The sequence below is a fragment of the Prionailurus bengalensis genome, chromosome A2 (assembly GCF_016509475.1).
Source record: "Prionailurus bengalensis isolate Pbe53 chromosome A2, Fcat_Pben_1.1_paternal_pri, whole genome shotgun sequence".
Taxonomy (NCBI): Eukaryota; Metazoa; Chordata; class Mammalia; order Carnivora; family Felidae; genus Prionailurus; species Prionailurus bengalensis.
This window is the reverse complement of record NC_057348.1, coordinates 168,198,894-168,224,170: the sequence shown is the minus strand read 5'-3', so window position 1 is coordinate 168,224,170 and position 25,277 is coordinate 168,198,894. Positions and strand designations below refer to the sequence as shown.

The following is a 25,277-nucleotide window of genomic DNA, read 5'->3' as shown; positions in this document are numbered from 1 at the left end:
TGGTTTACAGCCCAAAGGAAAGATTCTGCAGTTTTCCCTCAGGCAGTGCAAACTCTGTGGCCACGTCTAGCCTTGCCTGCCGGCATCTGCATCGCTGGATGGTTTGTGTGGGACCCAAAGCTGTGTGTGTGTGCCCCCCAGCTGAGAGGGTCCGCAGTGCCCTCTTTGGGGCAGAGAAGGGCAAGGCAAAACACAGCTTCCCGGTGGCGGGGTGGAGGTGCTGCCTGCTTTCCCAAGACAGGCCTCTCTAGAAGCATCAGGACCACGATGGGCTGTCAGATGTCGCTCAGCACAAAGTTGACTTACGGATTGCAGCCAAACCAGTGCCTTGAGCAGGGGTCCCCTGGCGGGGGGGTGGGGGGGGCTTGTCCCCTGGGGTAGGACTTGTTCCTGGGGAAGGGGCTTGTCCCCTGAGAAGGAGGCTTGTCCTCTAGGGTGGGTCTTGTCCCAGGGGTGGGACTTGTCCCCTGGGTGGGAGATTATCCCTGGGGGGGGGGGGGGGGAGGAGCTTGTCCCCTGGGGTGGGACTTGTCCCTGGGGAGGGGACTTGTCCCTGGGGGGAGCTTGTCCCTGGGAGGGGGCTTGTTCCGGGGGAGGGGGCTTGTCCCCTGGGGCAGGACTTTTCCCTGGGGGGGTGGGACTTATCCCTGGGGGGGGGGGCTTGTCCCTTGGGGAGGGTCTTGTCCCCTAGAGTGGGTCTTGTCCCCTGGGTGGGGACTTGTTCCTGGGGAGGGTGCTTGTCCCCTGGGGTGGGGGGTCTTGTCCCTGGGGAGGGCTTGTCCCCAGGGTGGGGGGCTTGTCCCTGGGGGGGAGGAGCTTGTCCCTGGGCCATGATTTGTCCCCTGGGGGGGGCTTATCCCTGGGGTGGGGGGTCTTGTCCCTGGGGGAGGGCTTGTCCCGGGGGGGGGTGCTTGTCCTTGGGGGGGCTGTAGATGTCTCCATCAGAAGCTTCAGGCCCATCTCCTGTTCCACAGACTTCTGGCAGAGGTGGGCCACGTCCCTGCAGACTCAGGAGGGGAGCCCTCTTCCCTGAGAGCTGTGCGTGTGAATCAGGGTTGTGGATGGTGTTCTGTCTTCCAGCCAGCTGTTGGGCTGTCATCACACTAATGGGCTAACGTACCTCCTAGTGGCAACTTCTGTTTGTGCCTCTGAGCTCACAGCATTCCTCATCTTGAATGCTCCTTTGGTGATTAATTTTCAGCTGCCTTGTAGAAACTCTGGTTTTGTGTTTCATCGTGTTGTTCTAGATGTACTCCTCTCCCTTCCCTAGCATTAGGACATCATATTTGTATCAGTAAAATCGACATTTAACATCTTTGGGGGGATCATACACTCTGATGAAGTGATTTTTATAAAATTAATTTTTCTTCTTGTCACAGTGGTACCTTTCATTATGGAACATTTAGAGAATTCACATAATCAATAAGATACAGGTCGCTGTGGGCTCCCCATCCCAGTATTTTGTTCTTGTTTTCATGTGTGCTTTGTCAGTATTTCCTTTCTTGGTGGATGTGTGAGTATTCACAGATGAAGTCACAGTGAACTTTGTGACTTTCAACCTGCATTTAAAATTTTACTTACTACATAGATTGGTTGATTTTTATGTTAACCTAAGGTAAAGCAAATATCCATTTGCTCTCTTTCAATTTTGTTGATTTTTTCCGAAGTATATTTTCCTAGAACCGGAATTTCAGAACTCTGAGGAATCCAAAAGACGTCTCAGTTCTATGGCACTTACGGGTCTGATTCCTGCCCCATTGATATCGCCCACTGATGTCGCCCCAGTTCATCCATTTAAGTGAATGTCTCCAGGGTGAGTAAACTCTCACTCTCAGGAGCTTAAATCTAATAGGTGCTCACTATGGCCAGGAGAATGGGATCAGTCTGCATGTTGCTATGTGTTCTCATGTACAACCAGGAAAGAGAAGTACTGTTATAGGTCATGCCCTGGAATTATTATTTTAAAAATTTGTACAAAAAAGGGAATTCCCTAACAAGGGCTTTTGTGTAATTTGCTTCTTTAGCATTAAGCTTGCTTCATATGGTTTTTCCTGAGAGGCCCTGTCAACCAAGGTTCTGATGTTTGAGCCTTTGCCAGGTTAGGTCTTCCCCTGTCATGTGTCTGGATGTATATTTTGCCCTGCTTTGCCTCCCACGTGCACATGAAGCCATCACAATGCCTTAATGGGAGAGGTTTTACAAAAATCTTGGAATAGCCTTACTAGAAAGGGGCAGAATGCTCATCCTGCCTGCCTTGGGAAGGGCTCATGTAGAACATTCTGGGACATGGGAGACATGGGGGACAGAGCAGCAGGAAATCTTGAGGGCCCCATGTGTTTGATGGAGATGCATAAAATCAGGAGTGGCATTAAGGAACAAATGTGTCTAATAAACAGCTTTGACTGCTATTCAGCTTTTCTGGATGGTGCTACTTATGAGTTACATTGTGTCTACCCCCAAACTTGATATATTGAAATTTTAACCCCTAGTACCCCAGAACGTGACCTTATTTGGAAATAGAGTTGTTGCAAATGTAGTCAGTTAAGGTGAGGTCATTAGGGTGGACACTAATCCAAATATGACTGATGTCCTTCTGGAAAGGGGAAATTTGGACACAGAGACAGACACAGAAGGATGACCATGTAAGGACACAGGTAGAGACAGCTGGCTACATACCATGGAGAGAGAGTTGTCACCAGAAAGTAGCTCAGCGGACACTGTGGTTTGGGACTGTGAGCCTCCACCACTGGGAGAAACAAATTTCTATTGTCCTAAGCCCCAGTACAGGGGACTTTGTAATGGGCCCGGCACATTACCACAGGCTCTGTCTCTTGAGCTGAGACTTAGTTCCTGGTCCATTTTGGTATGTCGGTCACCTTCTTGCTTCTCCCCCAGCTGCTTTTTTTTTTTTAATACGAAATTTATTGACATATTGGTTTCCATACAACACCCAGTGCTCGTCCCAACAGGTGCCCTCCTCAATGCCCATCACCCACCTTCCCCTTCCTCCCACTCCCCATCAACTCTCAGTTTATTCTCAGTTTTTGAGTCTCTTGTGGTTTGGCTCCCTCCCTCTCTAACTTTTTTTTTTCCTTCCCCTCCCCCGTGGTCTTCTGTTAAGTTTCTCAGGATCCACATAAGAGTGAAAACATATGGTATCTGTCTTTCTCTGTATGACTTATTTCACTTAGCATAACACTCTCCAGTTCTATCCACGTTGCTACAAAAGGCCATATTTCATTCTTTCTCATTGCCAAGTAGTATTCCATTGTGTATATAAACCATCATTTCTTTGTCCATTCATCAGTTGATGGACATTTAGGCTCTTTCCATAATTTGGCTATTGTTGAAAGTGCTGCTATAAACATTGGGGTACAAGTGCCCCTATGCATCAGCACGCCTGTATCCCTTGGGTAAATTCCTAGCAGTGCTATTGCTGGGTCATAGGGGAGATCTATTTTTAATTTTTTGAGGAAACTCCACACTGTTTTCCAGAGCGGCTGCACCAGTTTGCATCCCACCAACAGTGCAAGAGGGTTCCCATTACCCCAGCTGCTTTGGATCTCTGACCCCAGACTTGCACCTTTTCTCACTCACTAGCTCTTTGCCTTCCTGCCCCACACCTCGAAAAACTCGACTTCCCATTTGAGTGGGGAAAAAATGCTCATTTAGTCTTTGCCCCAAAGAGTCTCTTTTATTTTTTTGAAAGTCTGTACAGTCACTCTTAAGTGACAGGCATAGGCAAAACCAGTGCAGTTCTCTGCAGAGCAGAAATAATGTCCTGACAGGGTTGCCACACCCTTCCTGGTGTGATGGGAGCTAGGCTCTGAGAGTATTTTAAGTAGATGCACACAGAGTCGTGTATTTTGGGGGGAAAGAGAAGTTGCAGATGAGGCTGCTGGACCAGCCCTGAGGTCTCCTCTGGCATCCTTTGACACTGAATTTGAGGCTGTGCAGGCCTTGAAAAGATAGGAGTGGGGAAGTCTGACTTTTCTTTCAAGTCACAAGCTGTGACATGGCACCAGGAAGAGGCAGCAGCCACCTGTGTCCTAGTACACCCCTCACGTCCGGCTGGAGAAGGACTGAAGCCCCCATTCCGGGGACCCGGAGGGGAGAACCATGGACAATCCACTTAAATGCTGGGTCTCGAGAAAACCTTCAAGTTTGCCTGTTTCTTGTTTGTGCAGGACTCTCCATTCTCTCTTCTCTTCAATTACCGCAAACCCTGAAATTAACCTAGAATGCGCAGCCGCCAAGAGAAGGCACTAGTGGCACACTGTAATTTGATGGAAAGGAGCATTTCCCCTTGCACACACTTTTACAAATGGAATTCGGACATGTCATGTGTTCCATCCCTCCAGTGGCCCATGCATGATGCATGTAGTGCTGTGGATAACAGAGACCACATGTGTGCACGTCTGCTTGATTGGCAGAGATGTGGGGTGGAAGGGGTAAGTTCCCTCTTTCCACCTGTAATTATCTTTCTGCTTCAGATGGCACCTTGGCGCTAGTGCTGCACATGCTGAATACACTTGGAGGGTTGAGGTGGATTGAAATGAAAAAGGCATCCGTCATGATAACCTCCTGGGAAGCCTGATGGGATGGAGACCACAACAAGGTAATTGGGTTGCAAGAGGAACATCTGGTTTTCTGCCTCTTTGCAGTAACTGTAGAGGTAGTCAGATGGGAAAGGAATTTGGAGGTGGATAAGCTCCTCATGCTCAGAATCATACTCTTGTTCAATGACTTGAAACTTAGAGGAGGAAGAATGGGAACTCCGGCATGCTGCACCCCACGCACAGCCTGAGACACAACCAACCACACGCTGGCTGACCTGTCAGGCCAGAGGCCAGGCCATCAGTCCACTGTGCAGGAGGGCTCTGTGTTGCAGAGAGGCCTCAGAAAGGAGTTTTATCTTTTGCTTTGCACACTTTATCAGCCAACCTGAATGCGGCCATGAGGTAGTAAGTTGTGTTGTAGGAAATGGCACTAACGGTAGGCAGGCACCTGAAGATCTATTTTCGTTCTCATGTGAAGGACAATTACTTGTTATCTCAGGAGGGACCCTGTACTGTAATTATATCGGCAATTACAAGACATGAAAATTCCAGCTAATGTACACAGCCCTGCTTGCAAAGTGTCATCGCAAAGACATCAGTACCTAGGAAGTTTGGGCATGTGGCCTGCACAGGCATGAGGAGGAAGTGATAGTTCAGTCTAAGTAAAGGGAGATTACAGTTATTACAAGACTGACTGGGGATCACTAATATCTATCCACAAAAGACTAAATCAGATAATCTCTACATGCAAAAATTGTCTAGGGCCATCCAGTAGTAACTCAAGTCTGAGAATCCTTGGAGAAGTCTTAGTTCAGTTGAGGGGATTTAGTTTTATAAAAAGACAGACAGGAGGATTCTGGGAAGATGATAGAGCGGGAAACACCAGGAAACTGTCTCCCACCTGGACAGCAGCTGCACCAGAAAGACTGTGTCTGACTAACTATTTTGGAACTGTGGAGGCTACTGAAGGCTTGAACTTCCAGAAGTCTTAGATAGTAAATTGGAGTTAATTTTGGTTGCAGCTATTTTAAATTTTATTTTATTGTTTTATTTTTTAAATGTTTTATTATTTTTTTATTCTGGAGAGAGAGAGCATGAGTGGGAGAAAGGGGCAGAAGGAGAGGAAGAGAGAGAATCCTAAGCAGGCTCCATGCACAGCCTGGAGCTGGACACGGGGCTCAATCCCATGACCCTGGGATCATGACCTGAGTTGAAGTCAAGAGTCAGATGTTCAACTGACTGAGCCACCCAGGCACCCCTGGTAGATTTCAGCTAAATGTCAGCTAAATTTCAGCTAAATTTCAGCTGGTAGATTTCAGCTAAATTTCAATTTGGCACAGGAGCAGCCTACCTGTCCCCCACCCTCAGCCCCTGACAGGCAGCTGTACACATATTCTGGAAGCATTTGCACACAGCTTGTGCAAGCCAGGGTGGGTAGAAAGGGCCCTGCCCTTCAGATATTGGGGATATGTGTTCTAATGGCTGATTCCTGTGTCTGATCACACTTATACAAAGAGGTAGGTGGCCATTGTTGTTGAACCTCCCCCTGTTGTTGCAAGCCCCTCCCTGTCTGTCTCAAGTGACTTATAGGGGATTTAAAGGGCCAGTGCTCCACTTTTACTCCCTTCACTTGTCACTTCACCTTTTGGGAGCTGGACATTAAAGACTAGAACATTAAAAAACAACTGCATGTATGGGGAAATATATTATACCTCAGGCTGATCGTTGGCACACAGATGGCCTGCAGAAATCAGAAAACCAAAAACTATAACAAAAAATAAATAAATAAAAACCCCCAGCAAATCCTGGGGAAGGGGAACCTGATTTCTAGAATTACCACATTATTAGATTCAAATATCCAGTGTTCAACAAAAACAACAAATGCACAAGACATGCAAAGAAACGAGAGTATAGCCCATTCAAAGGAAAAAAGATAACGGGAACTGTCTTTGAAAAAGATCTAATGGCAGATCTATTAGACAAAGACTTTAAAGCAACTGTCTTAATTAAAGTTGCTTAAAGAACTAAAGGAAAATATGGAAAATGTCAGGAAAACAATGTGTGAACAAAATGGAACTTTCAATAAAGAGATAGAAAACATGAAATGAAACCAAAAAGAAATTCTGGAGTTCAAAAGTACAATAGCTGCGATGAAAAATTTTACTGTAGGGATTCAAATGAAGATCTGGGCAGGCAGAAGAAAGAATCCATAAGCTTGAAGACAGGACAATGAAAATTACTGAATCTGAGGAACAGAAAGAAAAATGTTTGAGGGAGAGTAAACAGAGTCTAAGGGACATATAGGATACCATCAAGCAGGCCAACATACCCATTGTGGGAATCCCAGCAGAAGAGAGAAAGGGGCAGAGAGAATATCTGAAAAAATAATGGCTGAAAAATCCCTAAATTTGATGAAAGGCATGAATACAAATATCCAAGAAGGTCAATTAACTCCCAAGTAAGATGAACTCAAAGAAGTCCACACCAAGACATATTACAATCTAACTTTCAAAAGCCAAAGATAAAGAGTGAATCCTGAAAACAGCAAGAGAGAAGAAAATTGTCACATACAAGGGATCCTCAATAAGAAAATGAGCAAATTTCTCATAAACTTTATAGAGGCCAAAAGATTAATGTTTATTTTTGAGAGAGACAGAGAGCAGGGGAAGAAAAGAGAGAGAGAGGGAGACACAGAATCCAAAGCAGGCTCCAGGCTCCAAGCTGTCAGCACAGAGCCTGATGCGGGTCTTGAACTCATGAGCCCTCAAGAACATGCCCTGAGCTGAAGGTGGACAGTTAACCAACTGAGCCACTCAGGCGCCACCTACAAAACTGTCTTTCAAAAGTGAGGGAGAAATCAGGGCATTCCCAGATAAACAATGACTGAGGGGGTTCATGACCAGTAGACCTGCCCTTCAAGATATGCTAAAGGGAATCTTATAAGATGAAATGTAAGTAGATAGTAGACACTAGACAGTAACTCAAAGCTGTATGGAGAAATAAAGATCTCAAAAAAAGTAATGGGCAATATAATAGCTTGTATTATTGAAACAATGGTTTGTAACCATACTTTCTATTTTCTACATGATTTAAGAGATTAATACATATATTTTTAAATTTTAAATAAAAAAAATTTAGAGGGAGAGAGAGAGAGAGAGAATGAATGAAAATCTCAAACAGGTTCCACACTAAGCATGGAGCCTGATGTGGAGCTCAATCCCACAACCCTGGGATCACAACCTGAGCCGAAATCAAGAGTCTGAATCTCAAATGACCGAGCCATCTAGGCACCCCTGGAGACTAATACATTTAAAGGAAAAAAAAATTATTAATGTAAAAGCTAATACTAATAAAAAGCATTTGTTAGCATTACTATAACTTTGGTTTGTAACTCCAAATCTTGTTTTCTACATAATTTAGGCAAGTAATGCATTTAAAAATATTAATTTATTTTTTGGAGCACATAATGAATAAAGATGTAATTTTGTGACATCAGCAATTGAAAGGGGTGGGATGGATCTGTAAAGGAATAGGGTTTTTGTATGTTACTGAAGTTAAGCTGCTATAAATTCAAACTAGAATGCTATTACCTTAGGATGTTAAAGGTAATCTCCATGGTATCACAAAGAAGATAGCTATAGAAAAGGAAATTAAGAAAAAATTTTAACATTTCACTACAAAAAAATCAACTAAACTCAAAAAAAGACAAGAGTGCAGTAAAATGAGAGACAAAAAAAGCTTATAGGCCACATAAAAAACAATTAGCAAAATGACAGAAGGAAGTCCCTCCTTATCAGCAATTACTTAAAAATTTTTTTAATGTCTATTTTTGACAGAGAGAGAGGGACAGAACATGAGCGGGGGAGGGGCAGAGAGAGAGGGAGACACAGAATCCGAAGCAGGCTCCAGGCCCTGAGCTGTCAGCACAGAGCCCGACACGGGGCTCGAACCCACAGACCGCGAGATCATGACCTGAGCCGAAGTCAGACGCTGAACCAACTGAGCCACCTAGGCGCCCCAATCAGTAATTACTTTAAATGTAAATATATTAAACTCTCCAATCAAAAGACAGAGGCTGGAAGAATGGATAAAAAACACATGATTCAACTGTATGATGTCTACAAGAGAGTCACTTGAATCCAGAGACACAAATGACTGAAAGAGAAATGATGGAAAATTATATTTCACACATAGTAAACAAAAGAGAGAAAGGGTGCCTATGCTAATATCAGAAAAAATCAGCTTTAACTCAAAACAGTTTTCAAGAGACAAGGAAGGACATTATATGTTAATAAAAGGTTCAATAAAGCAAGAAGATACAATTATAAACATGCACCTAATGACAGACCATCAAATTATATGAAGTAAAAACTGACAGAATTGAACGGAGAAACAGTTCAACGATAATTGTTAGAGACTTCAATACTCTGCTCAAAATAATAGAACAACAAGACAGAAGATAAGTAAGGAAACAGAGGACTTAAACACACAATTAACCAACAAGGTCTAACACATAATATAAAACACTCCACCCAGCAGCCACACACACATTCTTCTCAAGTGCATACAGGACATTTTCCAAGATAGACTGTATGTTAGACCACAAATTAATCTCAATAGATTTTAAAAGATAGTTATTATACAAAGTATCTTCTCCAACCACAACAGGATGAAGCTAATCAATAACATAACAAAAACTGGAAAACTCACGTTCTTGTGAATTTAAACACTTTTAAATAACCAATGGATCAAAGAAGAAATCACAAGGAAAATTAGAAAATACTTAGAGGGATGAATGAAAACAAAACCATGGCCTACCAAAGCTTATGGGATACAGTGAAAGTAGTGCTAAATGGGAAATTTACTATAAATTATTACATTAAAAAACAAGAAAGATCTCAAATCAACAACCTAACCTTATAACTTAGGGAACTAGAAAAAGAAGAACAGACTGAACTTAAAGCTAGCAGAAAAAAAGTAATAAAGATTAGAACAGAGGTAAATGAAACAGAATAGAAAAACAATAGAGAAAATTGATGAAATCAAAAGTTTTTTGTTCAAAAAGATCGACAAAATTGACAAACCTTTAGCTAGGTGGACTAAGAAAAACAGGGAGAGGAACTCAAATTACTAAAGTCAGAAATGAAAGTGAGTTTATTATAACAAGGGCTAAGACAATACTATGAACAATTGTATGCCAAAATATTGGATAACCTAGATGAAATGGACCAATTCCTACAAATACAAAACCTACCAAGACTAAATATCAAAGAAATTGAAAATCTGAATAGACTTAAGTAGTAAGGAGATTGAATCAGTAGTGAAAAAAGTCTCCCAACAAAGAAAATCCCTGGACCTGATGGCTTCACTGGTGAATTCTACCAAGCACTTAAAGAAACACTAATGCCAATCCTTCTCAAAGTTTTCAAAAAAAAAAAAATTGAAGAGGAGGGAATACTTCTTTTTTTTTTTTTTTTCAACGTTTATTCATTTTTGGGACAGAGAGAGACAGAGCATGAACGGGGGAGGGGCAGAGAGAGAGGGAGACACAGAATCGGAAACAGGCTCCAGGCTCCGAGCCATCAGCCCAGAGCCTGACGCGGGGCTCGAACTCACAGACCGCGAGATCGTGACCTGGCTGAAGTCGGACGCTTAACCGACTGCGCCACCCAGGCACCCCAAGGAGGGAATACTTCTGAACTTATTCTGTGAGTCCATTGTAACCCTGATACCAAAGCCAAAGATACTACAAGGAAAGACAGCTCTAAACCAGTGTCTCTTATGAATCTTGATGCAAAATTCCTCAACAAAATGCTGGCAAACTGAATTCTACAGCATATACAAGGATTTATTCCTGGAATGCAAGGATGGCTCAACATAGGAAATTGAGTCAATGTATTCCACCACATTAATAGAATGAAGGGAAAAAAATTGGTATCGTCATCTCAATTGATGCAGAAAAAGCATTTGACAAAATTCAACAACATTCCTGATGAAGGCACTCAACAAAATACAGCTGACCCTTGAAAAACAAAGGTTTGAACTGCCTGAGTCCACTTATATGCAGATATTTTGGACAAATACAGCACAGTACTGTAAATGTATTTTCTCTTCTTTTTGATTTTCTTTTTTTTTAAGTTTATTTAGAGAGAGAGAGAGAATACCAAGCAGGCTCTGCTCTGTTAGTACAGAGCCTGACATGGGGCCTGATTCCCCGACCACACAACCTGAGCTGAAATCAAAGCCTGACATATGACTGACTGAGCCATCCAGGCAACCCCCTTATGATTTTCTTAATAACATCTTTTCTGTAGCTTATCATAAGAATACAATGTATATAATAACATACAAAATATGTGTCAATTCACTATGTTATCAGGCTTCTGGTCGACAGTTGGCTATTAATAAAGTTTTGGGGGAGTCAGTAGTTTTACTTGGATTTTCAACTGCGTGGGAAGATGGTGCCCTTAACCCCCATGTTGTTCAAGAGTCAACTACCTCCACATGATAAAAGCCATATAGAAAAACCCACAGCAAACATAATACTTAATGGTGCAAGACTGAAAGTTTTTTCTTTAAGATTAGGAACAAGGCAAGGATGCCACTTCTGTTCAGTATAATACTAGAAGTTCTGGTCAGAGCAGTTAAGCAAGAAAGAGGAATAATAGGTATCCAAATTGGAAAGGAAAAATTAAAATTATCTCTGTTTGCAGATGATATTATCTTATACATAGCAAATCCTAAAGACTCTAAAGAAAAATGCTGTTAGATCTAATAAATGAATTCAGCAAAATTACAGGACACAAAGACACACAAAAATTAGTTTTGTTTCTATAAATAAGCAATGAACAACCTGAAAAGGAAATTTAAAAGACAATTCCATTTACAATAGCATCAGGACGAATAAAATACTTAGGAATGAACTTGACCAGGGAGGTGCAGACTTGTACGATTAAAACTATAAAACATTGCTGAAAGAAATGAAAGGAGATATAAATAAATGAAAATTTATCTCATGTTCATGGATTGGAGACAATATTGTTAAAATGTCGATTACCCCAAATGATATACAGATTCAGTGTAATTTCTATCAAAATCCCAAAGTCATTTTTTGCAGAAATGGAAATATTTACTCAAAAACTCGTATGAAATCTCAATGTACCCTGAATAGCTAAACAATCCTGAGAAAGAGGACTTTTGAAACTAGAGGACTACCACTTCCTAAGTTCCAAAGTTTGCAGTTATCAAAACAGTTGTAGTATCATCATAAAGATAGATGTATAATATGGACCCAGGGAATAGTATAGGGATCCCAAAATAAACCCTCACGTGTATAGTCAAATGATTTTTAAAAAAAAAATTTTTTTTCAACGTTTTATTTTATTTTTGGGACAGAGAGAGAGACAGAGCATGAACGGGGGAGGGGCAGAGAGAGAGGGAGACACAGAATCGGAAACAGGCTCCAGGCTCTGAGCCATCAGCCCAGAGCCCGACGCGGGGCTCGAACTCACGGACCACGAGATTGCGACCTGGCTGAAGTCGGACGCTTAACCAACTGCGCCACCCAGGCGCCCCTAGTCAAATGATTTTTGACAGAGGTGCCAAGAACATTCAACGGGGGAAAGGATGGTCTTTTTTTTTTTTAATTTTTAAAAATTTTTTAATTTTTATTTTTTTAACTTTGTAATTTAACTTTATTTTTTAATTTTTTTTAAAATTTACATCCAAATTAGTTAGTATATAGTGAAACAAAGATTTCAGGAGTAGATTCCTTAATGCCCCTTACCCAGTTAGCCCATCCGCCCTCCCACAACCTCTCCAGCAACCCTCAGTTTGTTCTTCATATTTAAGAGTCTCTTTTGTTTTGTCCCCCTCCCTGTTTTTATATTATTTTTTGTTTCTCTTCCCTTATGTTCATCTGTTTTGTCTCGTGAAGTCATATGATTTTTGTCTTTCTCTGACTGACTCATTTCACTTAGCATAATACCCTCCAGTTCCATCCACGTAGTTGCAAATGGCAAGATTTCATTCTTTTTTAATTGCTGAGTAATACTCCATTGTGTGTGTATATATATATATATATATATATATATATATATATATATATGCCACATTTTCTTTATCCATTCATCCATTGATGGAAATTTGGGCTCTTTCCATACTTTGGCTATTGTTGATAGTGCTGCTATAAACGTGGGGGTGCACGTGTCCCTTTGAAACAGCACACCTGTATCCCTTGGATAAATGCCTAGTAGTACAATTGCTGGGTCATAGGGTAGTTCTATTTTTAGTTTTTTGAGAAACCTCCATACTGTTTTCCAGAGTGGCTGCACCAGCTTGCATTCCCACCAACAATGCAAAAGAGATCCTCTTTCTCTGCATCCTCGCCAACATCTGTTGTTGCCTCAGTTGTTAATGTTAGCCATTCTGACAGGTGTAAGGTGGTATCTCATTGTGGTTTTGATTTGTATTTCCCTGATGATGAGGATGTTGAGCATTTTCTCATGTGCCGGTTGGCCATCCGGATGTCTTCTTTGGAGAAGTGTCTATTCATGTCTTTTGCCTATTTCTTCACTGGATTATTTGTTTTTGGGGTGTTGAGTTTGATAAGTTCTTTGTAGATTTTGGATACTAACCCTTTATCTGATATGTCATTTACAAATATCTTCTCCCATTCTGTTGGTTGCCTTTTAGTTTTGCTGATTGTTTCCTTTGCTGTGCAGAAGCTTTTTATTTTGATGAGGTCCCAGTAGTTCATTTTTGCTTCTGTTTCCCTTGCCTCCAGAGACATGTTGAGTAAGAAATTGCTGCGGGCAAGATCAAAGAGGTTTTTGCCTGCTTTCTCCTTGAGGATTTTGATGGCTTCCTGTCTTACATTGAGGTCTTTCATCCACTTTGAGTTTATTTTTGTGTATGGTGTAACAAAGTGGTCCAGGTTCATTCTTCTGCATGTCGCTGTCCAGTTTTCCCAACACCATTTGCTGAAGAGACTGTCTTTATTCCACTGGATATTCTTTCTTGCTTTGTCAAAAATTAGTTGCCCATACATTTGTGGGTCCATTACCAGGTTCTCTATTCTATTCCAGTGATGTGAGTGTCTGTTCTTGTGCCAGTATCATACTGTCTTGATGATTACAGCTTTGTAGTATAGCTTGAAGTCTGGGATTGTGATACCTGCTGCTTTGGTTTTCTTTTTCAAGATTGCTTTGGCTGTTTGGGGTCTTTTCTGGTTCCATACAAATTTTAGGATTGTTTGTTCTAGCTCTGTGAAGAATGCTGGTGTTACTTTGATAGGGATCACGTTGAATATGTAGATTGCTTTGGGTAGTATCGACATTTTAACAATATTTGTTCTTCCTATCCAGGAGCATGAAATCTTTTTCCATTTCTTTGTGTCTTCTTCAATTTCTTTCATAAAGTTTCTATAGTTTTCAGTGTATAGATTTTTCACCTCTTTGGTTAGATTTATTCCTAGGTATTTTATGGTTTTTGGTGCAACTGTAAATGGGATTGATTTCTTGATTTCTCTTTGTCTCTTCATGTTGGTGTATAGGAATGCAACCGATTTCTGTGCATTGATTTTATATCCTGCAACTTTGCTGAATTAATGAATCAGTTCTAGCAGTTTTTTGGTGGAATCTTTTGGGTTTTCCGTATAGACTATCATGTCATCTGTGAAGAGTGAAAGTTTGACCTCCTCCTAGCTGATTTGGATGCTTTTTATTTCTTTGTGTTGTCTGATTGCAGAGGCTAAGACTTCCAATACTTTGTTGAATAACAGTGGTGAGAGTGGACATCCCTGTCTTGTTCCTGACCTTAGGGGGAAAGCTGTCAGTTTTTCCCCATTGAGGATGATATTAGCTTTGGGTTGCTCGTATATGGCTTTTATCATCTCGAGGTATGATCCTTCTATTCCTACTTTCTTGAGGGCTTTTATCAAGAAAGGTATTTTGTTAAATGCTTTCTCTGCATCTATTGAGAGTATCATATGGTTCTTGTCCTTTCTTTTATTGATGTGATGAATCATGTTAATTGTTTTGCGGATATTGAACCAGCCCTGCATCCCAGGTATAAATCCCACTTGGTTGTGGTGAATAATTTTTTTAATGTATTGTTGGATCCAGTTGGCTAATATCTTGTTGAGGATTTTTGCATCTATGTTCATCAGGGAAATTGGCCTATAGTTCTCCTTTTTAGTGGGGTCTCTGTCTGGTTTTGGAATCAGGATAATGCTGGCTTCATGGAAAGAGTTTGGAAGTTTTCCTTCCATTTCTAATTTTTGGAACAGTTTCAAGAGAATAGGTGTTAACTCTTCCTTAAATGTTTGGTAGAATCCCCGTGGCAAGCCATCTGGCTCTGGACTCTTGTTTTTTGGCAGATTTTTTATTACTAATTCAGTTTCCTTACTGGTTATGGGTCTGTTCAAATTTTCTATTTCTTCCTGTTTCAGTTTTGGTAGTGTATATGTTTCTAGGAATTTGTTCATTTCTTCCAGATTGCCCATTTTATTGGCATATAATTACTCATAATATTCTCTTATTATTGTTTTTATTTCTGTTGTGTTGGTTGTGGTTTCTCCTCTTTCATTCTTGATTTTACTTATTTGGGTCCTTTCCTTTTTCTTCTTGAGCAAACTGGCTAGTGGCTTATCAATTTTGTTAATTCTTTCAAAGAACCAGCTTCTGGTTTCATTGATCTGTTCTACTGTTTTTTGGTTTCAATAGCATTAATTTCTGCTCTAATCTTTATTATTTCCTGTCTTCTGCTGGTTTCGGGTTTTATTTGCTGTTCTTTTTCCAGCTCCTTAAGGCATAAGGTTAGGTTGTGTATCAGATCTTTCTTCCTTCTTTAGAAAGGCCTGGATTACTATATACTTTCGTCTTATGACCGCCTTTGCTGCATCCCAGAGGTTTTGGGTTGTGGTGCTATCATTTTCGTTGATTTCCATATACTTTTTAATTTCTTCTTTAACTGCTTGGTTAGCCCATTCATTCTTTAGTAGGATGTTCTTCAGTCTCCACGTATGTGTTACCTTTCCAAATTGTTTCTTGTGATTGATTTCGAGTTTCATAGCATTGTGGTCTGAAAATATGCAAGGTATGATCTCGATCTTTTTGTACTTACTTAGGGCTGATTTGTGTCCCAGTATATGGTCTATTCTGGAGAATGTTCCATGTACACTGGAGAAGAATGTATATTCTGCTGCTTTAGGATGAAATGTTCTGAATATATGTGTTAAGTCCATCTGGTCCAATGTGTCATTCAAAGCCATTGTTTCCTTGTTGATTTTTTGATTAGATGATCCGTCCATTGCTGTGAGTGGGGTGTTGAAGTCTCCTACAATTATGGTATTACTATCGATGAGTTTCTTTATGTTTGTGATTAATTGATTTATATATTTGGGTGCCTCCACATTTGGCACATAAATGTTTACAATTGTTAGGTCTTTTTGGTCTATAGACCCCTTGATTATGATATAATGCCCTTCTGCATCTTTTGATACAGTCTTTATTTTAAAGTCTAGATTGTCTGATATAAGTATGACTACTCCGGCTTTCTTTTGTTGACCATTAGCATGATAGATGGTTCTCCGTCCCCTTATTTTCAATCTGTAGGTGTCTTTAGGTCTAAAGTGGGTCTCTTGTAAACAGCATATAGATGGGTCTTGTTTTCTTATCCATTCTGTTACCTTATGTCTTTTGATTGGAGCATTGAGTCCATTGACGTTTAGAGTAAGTACTGAAAGATATGAATTTATTGCCATTATGATGCTTGTAGAGTTGAGTTTCTGGTGGTGTTCTCTGGTCCTTTCTAATCTTTTGTTGCTTTTGGTATATATATATATATTCATCTTTTCTCCCCTCAGAGAGTCCCCCTTAAAATTTCTTGCAGGGTTGGTTTAGTGGTCACAAACTCCTTTCATTTTTGTTTGCCTGGGAAACTTTTTATCTCTCCTTCTATTTTGAATGACAGCCTTGCTGGATAAAGAATTCTTGGCTGCATGTTTTTCTGATTCAGCACACTGAATATATCCTGCCACTCCTTTCTGGTGTCCCAGGTTTCTGTGGATAGGTCTGCTGCAAACCTGATCTGTCTTCCCTTGTAGGTTAGGGACTTTTTTTTTCCCTTGCTGCTTTCATGATTCTCTCCTTGCCTGAGTATTTTGTGAATTTGACTATGATATGCCTTGTTGATGGTCAGTTTTTGTTGAATCTAGTAGGAGTCCTCTGTGCTTCCTGGATTTTGATGTCTGTGTGTTTCCTCAGGTTAGGAAAATTTTCTGCTATGATTTGCTCACATGATTCTTCTACCCCTCTTTCTCTCTCTTCCTCCTCTGGGACCCCTATGATTCTGATGTTGTTCTTTTTAATGAGTCACTGATTTCTCTAATTCTTAAATCGTGCTCTTTTGCCTTAATCTCCCTCTTTTTTTCTGCTTCCTTATTCTCTATAAGTTTGTCCTCTATATTGCTGATTCTCCGTTCTGCCTCGTCCATCCTTGTTGCTGCTGCATCCATCCGTGATTGCAGCTCAGTTATAGCATTTTTAATTTCATTCTGGCTATTTTTTACTTCTTTTATCTCTGCAGAAAGGGATTCTAATCTATTTTCGACTCCAGCTAGTATTCTTATTATTGTGATTCTAAATTCTGGTTCAGACATCTTGCTTGTGTCTGTGTTGGTTAAATCCCTGGCTGTCGTTTTTTTCGTGCTCTTTCTTTTGGGGTGAATTCCTTCATTTTGTCATTTTGAAGGGAGAAAAGGAATTAATGAGGTAGAAAAATTGAAATTAAAAATATTAAAATTAAAAAAATATTAAAATTAAAAATTAAAAACACACACACAAAAAATCGAATAGATGATGCTAGATCCTAGGTGTGTTTTGGTCTGGGTGTAGAAAGTGGTTTGACAGATTAGAGAAACAAAAAAAAAAGAAGGAGGAGGAGAGAAAAAAGAAATCATTTGAGAATTTGAAAAAATGAATACACTAAAGTAGACTAAAATACACAAAAGTAGAGAATATAGTAGAAAAAAATTATAGAAAAATATTTTTAATAAAAATTAAAAAGAAAAAATATGAATTTTTTCATTTTCTGTATTTAAGAAAAAAAAACAAAAAAGAAAAATGATAAAAAAGAAAAAAGACAAAAAAAGAAATCGTTTGAAAATTTGGAAAAGTGAATACACTGCAGTAGACTGAAATAAAATGATGGGAGTAAGATAGAATTTGAAAAAAATTACATAAAAGCAAAAAATATAGTAATAAAAATTAAACAAAAATATTTTTAAAAGAAATTGAAAGTAAAAATGAAGTTTTTCTCTTTCTGCATTCAAGAAAAAGAAAAGAAGCGAAAAAGAAAAAAAGAAAAAGAAAGAAAAAAAAGGAAATTGTTTGAAAATTTGAAAAGGTGAGTACACTGAAGTAGACTAAAATGATGGAAGTAAAGTAGAATTTGAAAAAATTTACACAAAAGTAAAAAAATGTAGTAATAAAAATAAAGACATTTTTAATAAAAATTGAAAGTAAAAATGAGATTTTTCTCTTTCTGTATTCAAGAAAAAGAAAAGAATTGTGAAAGAGAAAAAGGAAAAAGAGAGAAAAAAAATTGAATAGATGAAACTGCTAACAGATTGAAGTAGGACTGAAATCGCTTCGTTTTCCCCTAGAGGTCAGTCCATGTAGCTCTTCGTAGTCCATAAATTAAGCGGGTGGTGAGGTTTGTGTTCTTGAAGAGCGAAGTTGGCTCAGTTGGGCAGGGCTCGGTGTGACGGCTCCGCTCTCCCCTAGATGGCGCTGCTAGCCTACTGGGGTGGATTGTTGCGGTGCTCCTTGGTGTGCGTGTGCGTGCGCGTGCGCATGCGCCGGAGAGGTGAAAAATGATGCCACCCAGCTCCCCGGTCTGTTCTCCTGGATCAGCAATCACGCACCGGTCCTCCGTCTTCAGCTCTTGTCCACTCCCCGCTTTTCCACTCTCTGTGACCAGGCCGCAGGCAGTACCTCTCTCCCAAGTTTTGTCTCAGGTGCGGCTGTTTTCCCCGGCCCCTTACTTCCAGAGGACTGCGGCTTTGACCTGCTCCGCCCCTCTGTGGGAGGGTCTCACCGAGCAATGGCTGAATGAGCAATGGCTGAATGAGCAATGGCCGAATGTCGGCTGCACCCAAGGATGCCCGCTGGACCCTGCTGTTTCTGGTGCTCTGAGACTGCGGCCAGGTCCCAGCCCCCCCCTCCACCCCCCAAATTGGGAGACAGTGTAGCCTCAGCGTTTCAGGGACCATGGAAAATTGCAACACACATCTGGCACCAGGCTTCACCCTCAACAACCTTGCCCCAGCATCAGCGAATGTGGCTGCCTTCCGGGGTCTGCTGGGACCAGGTGGCTTCAACAGTCTCTACAAATGTCCTTCCAGCAGTGGAACTGCTTTTCCCCGTGTGGCCCGAGAACCTCCCGGACCCCACTCTGTTCCTGGGGATTCGCCTTTCCCACCAGAGCACCGCCAGGTATCGAGCTGTGGAGTTGCAGACTCTGCGCTCCCCTTGTTTACAGTCTTAATGGAATTTAAACCCTCTCCTTTCTCCTTTCTCCCTTTTTAGTTTAGTCCCTGCGGCTGTTTCCAATTTTCCACTTTCTCTCCAGCTGCTTTTGGGGAGGGGTGCTTTTCCCATATGCTCCCCCCCTCCCCAGTCTCCATCCTCTCTCTGCCCGCAAAAGGCATTCCCTACCTTTCGGGGCTTCTTGCTCCCCAAGTTCAGCTCTTCGTGTTGCGTACCTGCTGAATTCTGTGGTTCAGGTTGTGCAGATTGTTGTGTTAATCTTCCAATCAGTTTTCTAGGTGTGTAGGATGGTTTAGTGTTTGTCTGGCTGTATTTCATGGACGCAAGACACACAAAAAGCTTCCATGCTGCTCCGCCATCTTGGCTTCTCCTCGGGAAAGGATGGTCTTTTTAACCAATGAAATCTGAAAACTGAATATCCACATGCAAAAGAATGAAGTTGGGACCCTTGTGTAACCCCACATACAAGAATTAATTCCAGGTGTATCTAGGATCTAAATGTAAGGCCTAAAATAATAAAACTCTTGGAAGAAAATACAGGACAAAATCTACATGACATTGGATTTGGCAGTGATTTCTTGACTATGACACCAAAGGCATAGGCAACAAAAGAGGGAATAGACAAATTATGTTTTTAAAAATTGTGCATTAAAAGATACTATCTACAGAATAAAAAGGCAACCTACAGAATGGGGGAAAATATTTGAAAATCCCAGATGATGAGGGATTAATACCCAGAATATATAAAGAACTCCTACAACGCAATAACAACAACAACAAACAGCACAGTCCAATTCAGAAGTGGATAAAGGACTTGAATACACATTTCTATAAAGAAGGTATATGAATGGCCAAAAAGCACATGCAAAGATATTCCATACCAGTAATCATTAAGAAGTGAATGTCAAAACTGCATTGAGATACCATCTCACACCCATTAGGGTGACTACTCACAAAGAAATGGGAACCAAAAGTGTTGGTGAGGATGTGGAAAAATTGGGCCCCTTGTGCACTGTTGGTAGGAATGTAAAATGGTGCAGCTGTCATGGAAAACCGTATGGACATTCCTCATGAAGTTAAACATAGAATTAGCGTATGGCTCAGCAATTTTACTTCTGGATACCTACTCAAGAGAATTGAAAGCAGGGTCTTGAAGAGATATTTGTACACCTATGTTCACAGAAGCATTATTCACAGTAGCTAAAGTGTGGAAGTAACTCAATTGTCCACTGACAGATGAATAAGTTAAGTGTGGTATATCCATACAAGAGAGTATTTTTTAGTCTTAAAAAGGAAAGAAATTCTAACACCTGCTACAACATGGATAAACCTTGACATCATGCTCAGTGAAGTAAACCAGTCACAAAAAGACAAATACTGTATGATTCCACTTCTATGAGATACCTAGAGTTTGTCAAAATCGTAAAGACAGGGGGGCCTGGGCAGCTTAGTTGGTTAGCATCCGACTTTGGCTCAGGTCATGATCTCACGGTTTGTGAGTTTGAGCCCCGCATTGGGCTCTGTGCTCACAGCTCGGAGCCTGGATACATTTCAGATTCTGTGTCTCCCTCTCTCTCTGCCCCTTTCCCATTTGCGCATGTGCGCGTTCTCTCTCCCTTTCTCTATCTCTCTCTGTCTCTCTGTCAAAAATAATAAACATTAAAAAATTTTCAAAATCATAAAGACAGAAAGTAGAATGGTATTGCTAGGGGCTGGATCAAGAGGAGAATGGGGATTTAGTGTTTAATAGAGTTTCAGTTTAAGAGGTTGAGAAGAGTTATGGGAATGGATGGTGGCGATGGTTGCCCAGCAGTGTGAACATGTGTAATACCACTGGACTGCACACTGAAAAGTAGCGAAGGTGGTAAATATTATGTTATGCATATTATATCACAATAAAAGAAAGAAAACAAACAACAGGAACATCAATGATGCCAGTATCAGCTACTGAGATACTCAGGTTTTAAGATTGGATTTTGATGAATTGCACAGGCAACAAAGCCATTAGGGAGGAATTGATTTATTTGCTTAATCTGATACAAGAATCATAGGTAAAAGGGTCTTAAATAGTCTTGAGTGGCTTGTCATTCATGAGCAAAAATGGATGAACAGAGAAGGGAAGGGAGAACATGAATGAGACAATCTAATGAGTCCTAATGACTGCATTGATCCAACTGGAAATGCCTGATAAGGAATGCTCCATCAGTTATCACACCCGGCACACGTTATCCTCTCCTCCGTGGGGGTAAGCCCTGTACTTAGAGCTGGTGACAATTTATTTGAAGGTAGGGAGGAGCCTTAAAGTGGAGAGCCAGTGTGCCTTGCCTCCTCTTGGTAGAATGGAGTTAATGAGACAGCTCCTCAGTGATAGCACGAGGCCTGCTTGTGGCCCTGGTTCCAGTTATCTCTGAGGCAAAAGGCAATGAGCTTGCACATGTGTGCATGCGTGCTACCTTCCTGTGGAAGCCTTCCTGTGGAAGCCTGTGGAAGGCATACACGTGGAGCCTTCCTGTGGACAGGACGGCCTGAGCAGAAGTCCCAGCTCTTCACTTTCGTGGTGGTTTGGGACAACCGCGTGGGTCCATCGAGCACTTGCCCTTAGCTAACTGAGGTTTCTCTGGACCCCAGAGTCTTTCAGCAGATCATCAATGTTTGAAGACCAGGATCAGGAGGAACATCAGGAGAAGCAGGCCTCAGGCACCCAGGCTGGCACAGGCCCGGGCCTCGGGAGCCCGCGTGATTTGCCCGGGGTCGCCTGGCCCCTGCCGGGGTGACTCCAGGCACCACCTTGGATGTCCTGCATTTCCCCGGCTCGTTTCTGCGGTCCTCAGAAGCCCACCCCCCAGTTGGCAGGTTACCTGCTGCCTTGCAAACCTGCCACTGGTGTCAAAGGGGCCACTGCCTTCCAAGCCCACTTTAGGGCTGGACGGGTGCAGGTGTGCCGGGAAGGCCGCGCCCTGTGTTAAGCCTCGCTCCGTGTGGAGCTGGGGGATGAGTAGCTCAGGGTCTCTCTAGCTGCCTAGGTGCACCTCTGCTCCACGGCCACTCTCTGGGCCACTGTCCTCATGTGTGGAGACCAAGGGAGGTCTGTGGGGCCACTTTCAGTGATGATGGAGGCCCTGGAGCACTTTCCCCAGGCCCCAGGGATGGAGACAAGCTGTGGACTCATGAACACGGGCGGTGGGGAGGCTGCTGGGGGTTCAGCTGCTCTCGGATTTTGCAGTGTGACTGCACCCCGCAGCTCCCTGGGCTTTGGTCTGGCCTGCAGACTACACACCGTCCTGTCCCGGTCACCCAGGTTCTGTGTGTGCTGGGAAGGGATGCCAGCAGTTTAGGTTCTCGTGCCTGTGGTGGGGACGCCGCACCGTGGCAGCCTGATCCTAGGATGCCTTGCTGCATGATCTGCAGGGTTTGGTTCTGAGCACACCCCGGAGCTTTGGCCACGGCGCACAGAACCTCCTTCCCTGCTTTGTTCGGCCTTTGATCCACCAGCCGTGCCCCAGCGCCTCCCCACGTCTGCTTTGTTGGGTCTCCCTTCTGGGTGTGGCAGGGCTGGCCGCTGCGTGGAGCACTGCAGATGCTCTGGGCTGGGGGAGCTGGGGCTTGGGTGGAGGGTGACGTGCTGCATGGCAGGAGTGTGGGGGGAGGGCAGCACCTGTGCGGGCAGCCCTACTGCCTAGTGCGGTGCCGGTTCCCTGGTGCCCGTGTCTGGGTGGGTCGGAGGGAGGGAAGCAGGCGGCAGGAAATAAGGACACTTCCTCTCCTTTCCCTCTGCCTCTCTTGGCCCTAGAAAGAGTGGAAGGGGCCCAGGCTTCGCTCCCGCGGCTGTGCACGGACACCTAATTTGCAAGCATCCACCTAAGCAGGGAGTTGACTTGGTCCTGTTTTAACATGAGGTCACACTTATATTTGTTTCTCTGCTTTGGGCCCTCCTGAGGGGAATGATGCCCTCAGGGACTGTGGGTCCCAGGTGGGGCCAGACTCCTGGGGAGCCCATGTCTGCTGTGGATCAGATCCCACCTCCCAGCCAGCCAGTGCATGGCGGCTGGGCCTCTGGCAGTCACTCGGTCACTCGTCACTTGCGCATGCCCCTTTTCTTCTAGTCTCCTCTTCTTGTTCACACCCTGTCCCCATCACCTGCTGTGCCGTGGAGATGTGCAGAAGGGGCCTCTGGCTCTCTGGCCGCAGCTTCCCTGCCCCATGCTTCTCCTTCGTCAGACTCTTGTTAGCTGTGACCAGATAGTCTCTGTGCCTGTCTGTCCCTCCACCCAGGGCAGCCTTAGACCAGACGGGACCCTTTTAGTCCATGCCATGGCAGTCATAAAACAGGATGTGGGAGCTGCAGGGGTGACAACTGGTCTCCAGTGAAGCCTTTCCTTTCCTGGAAGGGAATTGCAGTGACTCACCCAAGGCCATAAGCCATTTAGCCTCAGGAGATTCATGATGTAATCCTGTGACTTTGGGGGAAGGATTTCATTTTGTGCAACGAATATTGCTTAAGCCCGCATCATGTAAGATATCGGGATTGCAATAGTGCCATGACATTGAGTGCTGTTTCCATAGTGTCGCTTAGATTCTCACTAACTTCCATTCAGTTACTCGCCAGAATGCAAACTCGTCAGAATGGAGGGTGTGGGGTGCCTCCCCCCCCGTTAACATTCTGGGCCAGCTTGTCTGGGGCTTGTGGGGGGCACCTTGGCACCTCAAAAAGTATGCATGGAGGCTGTGCCCCTAAGTTTTGGCCTATTTAGGGTGACACTGAAATATGGACCTCCCAAGTGCAAAAAAACCCAAGACAGCCCTGGTGCCCTGGTCTGCAGTTGCTGGATCTAAGTACAGTCACAGATGTTCTCTGCAGGTGAGACTCCAGATTCTTCTGTGGTCCTGCAGTCGCCACTGCTCTTGGAGTGAGTGTGCTTTATTCTCCATCCCTCTCTGTCGGCCTGTGTGCTGTGTCTTTCCCATGTCCTATGGGACACTGAGCAGACCCTTCTTCCCTCGGGATCTCTGACTTTTGTGAGGGGTGGACTTACAGACATCCGACAAGGTGTGCTTCACACCCCAGTTCTCCAGTTTCTGGGTCTGTCCTTGCACCAGGGCAGCCGCCAGCTCCCGGGCTGTGCTCTACCCTTCCGCTCCCACACATTCCCCTCCACACGCACGCCAGAATCCCTGTCCGTTCCGGAGATACAAACACTCTACATTCTCATCATCTGCCTCTCTGATGCCACTTCCAGCCATGTTGTAGAGATCATTTTCTCCATTAAAATATATCAAGTGTTTTGCTAAGTACAAGTTTTTCCATAAGAAATTATTCTTGGTTATTAAACTAGCATTTTCTCTCCCCACTTGTGACAGCAATGGCTCTTTAGAAGAATGCAGTCATGCTGTGACATGGGGTGCCGGGGACCCACCCGGAGCATCACGCGTACCCTGGGGACACTCCTGGGCCCTGGCCGTGTGGAGTCCCCTCCCAGCCATTGCCTTCACTCTCTGCTCCCTGAGGGTCCATCTCCTTCCCTTGTGGTAGCAGAACAGGAAAAGAGTGCCAGTTTAGTAGCCCTTTCGCTGCCAGAGGAATGGGAAGTGGCAGAGAGAAAAGAACAAAGGGAGAATGAAGTCTCACATGTCCCGCCTTCCTGTGCGTCCCAGGGATGGAGCCTGGCTCCGCCTCTTGGGCTACGCCTCTGAATAGCTGTCAGAACCTCGTGAGTTCCAGGCAGCTTCAGGCCACTTAGGGTCACTGCTGCCACTGCATCACTGATCCTGGTTCCTGACTGTCCTCACCTTCTTCATGGAAGGTTTCTGGCTTTCTCTTTCTATTCCCTATCTTGCAGTGTATACCTAGGTCCCCCTTCATAATGATGGGCCCTCAGTCCAGCAGAGGCTGCCTTGGGGTCCAAGTGCAATTTGCAGGGAATCCAGGTTTCCTGCCTGTGCTCAGCTTTTAATCAAACAGAGAATATCCTAAATCAGGATATTTTTCCAGGATCTGGGAGAGAGGAGTTCCTGGAGTAGGGGATATTGGTCAGGGTTTGAAGAGCTCATCCAGAGCCAGGACCAACCCTGGGAGACCTTCCCTGGCTGGTGCAGCAGGCGTGGAACAGACGGTACCTTTGTGTACAGGGCACGTTGTGGGACACCTGGGGGGCAGTGAGCAGATGTG

General features: G+C 43.2%; 1 protein-coding gene across 4 annotated transcripts in view; it reads left to right on the top strand.

Moving 5' to 3' along the window:
• PTPRN2 (protein tyrosine phosphatase receptor type N2) overlaps positions 1-25,277 on the top strand; it is an 805,581-nt gene that overhangs the window by 156,931 nt on the left and 623,373 nt on the right. The window contains exon 3 of one of the 4 annotated variants that reach the window (XM_043590045.1): positions 4,494-4,618. The exons of the other annotated variants lie outside the window; for them this stretch is intronic. Coding sequence (XP_043445980.1) covers positions 4,597-4,618 — 22 coding nt within the window. The 5' untranslated portion in view covers positions 4,494-4,596. The remainder of the gene's footprint in view (positions 1-4,493; positions 4,619-25,277) is intronic. 4 annotated transcript variants of the gene reach the window in all.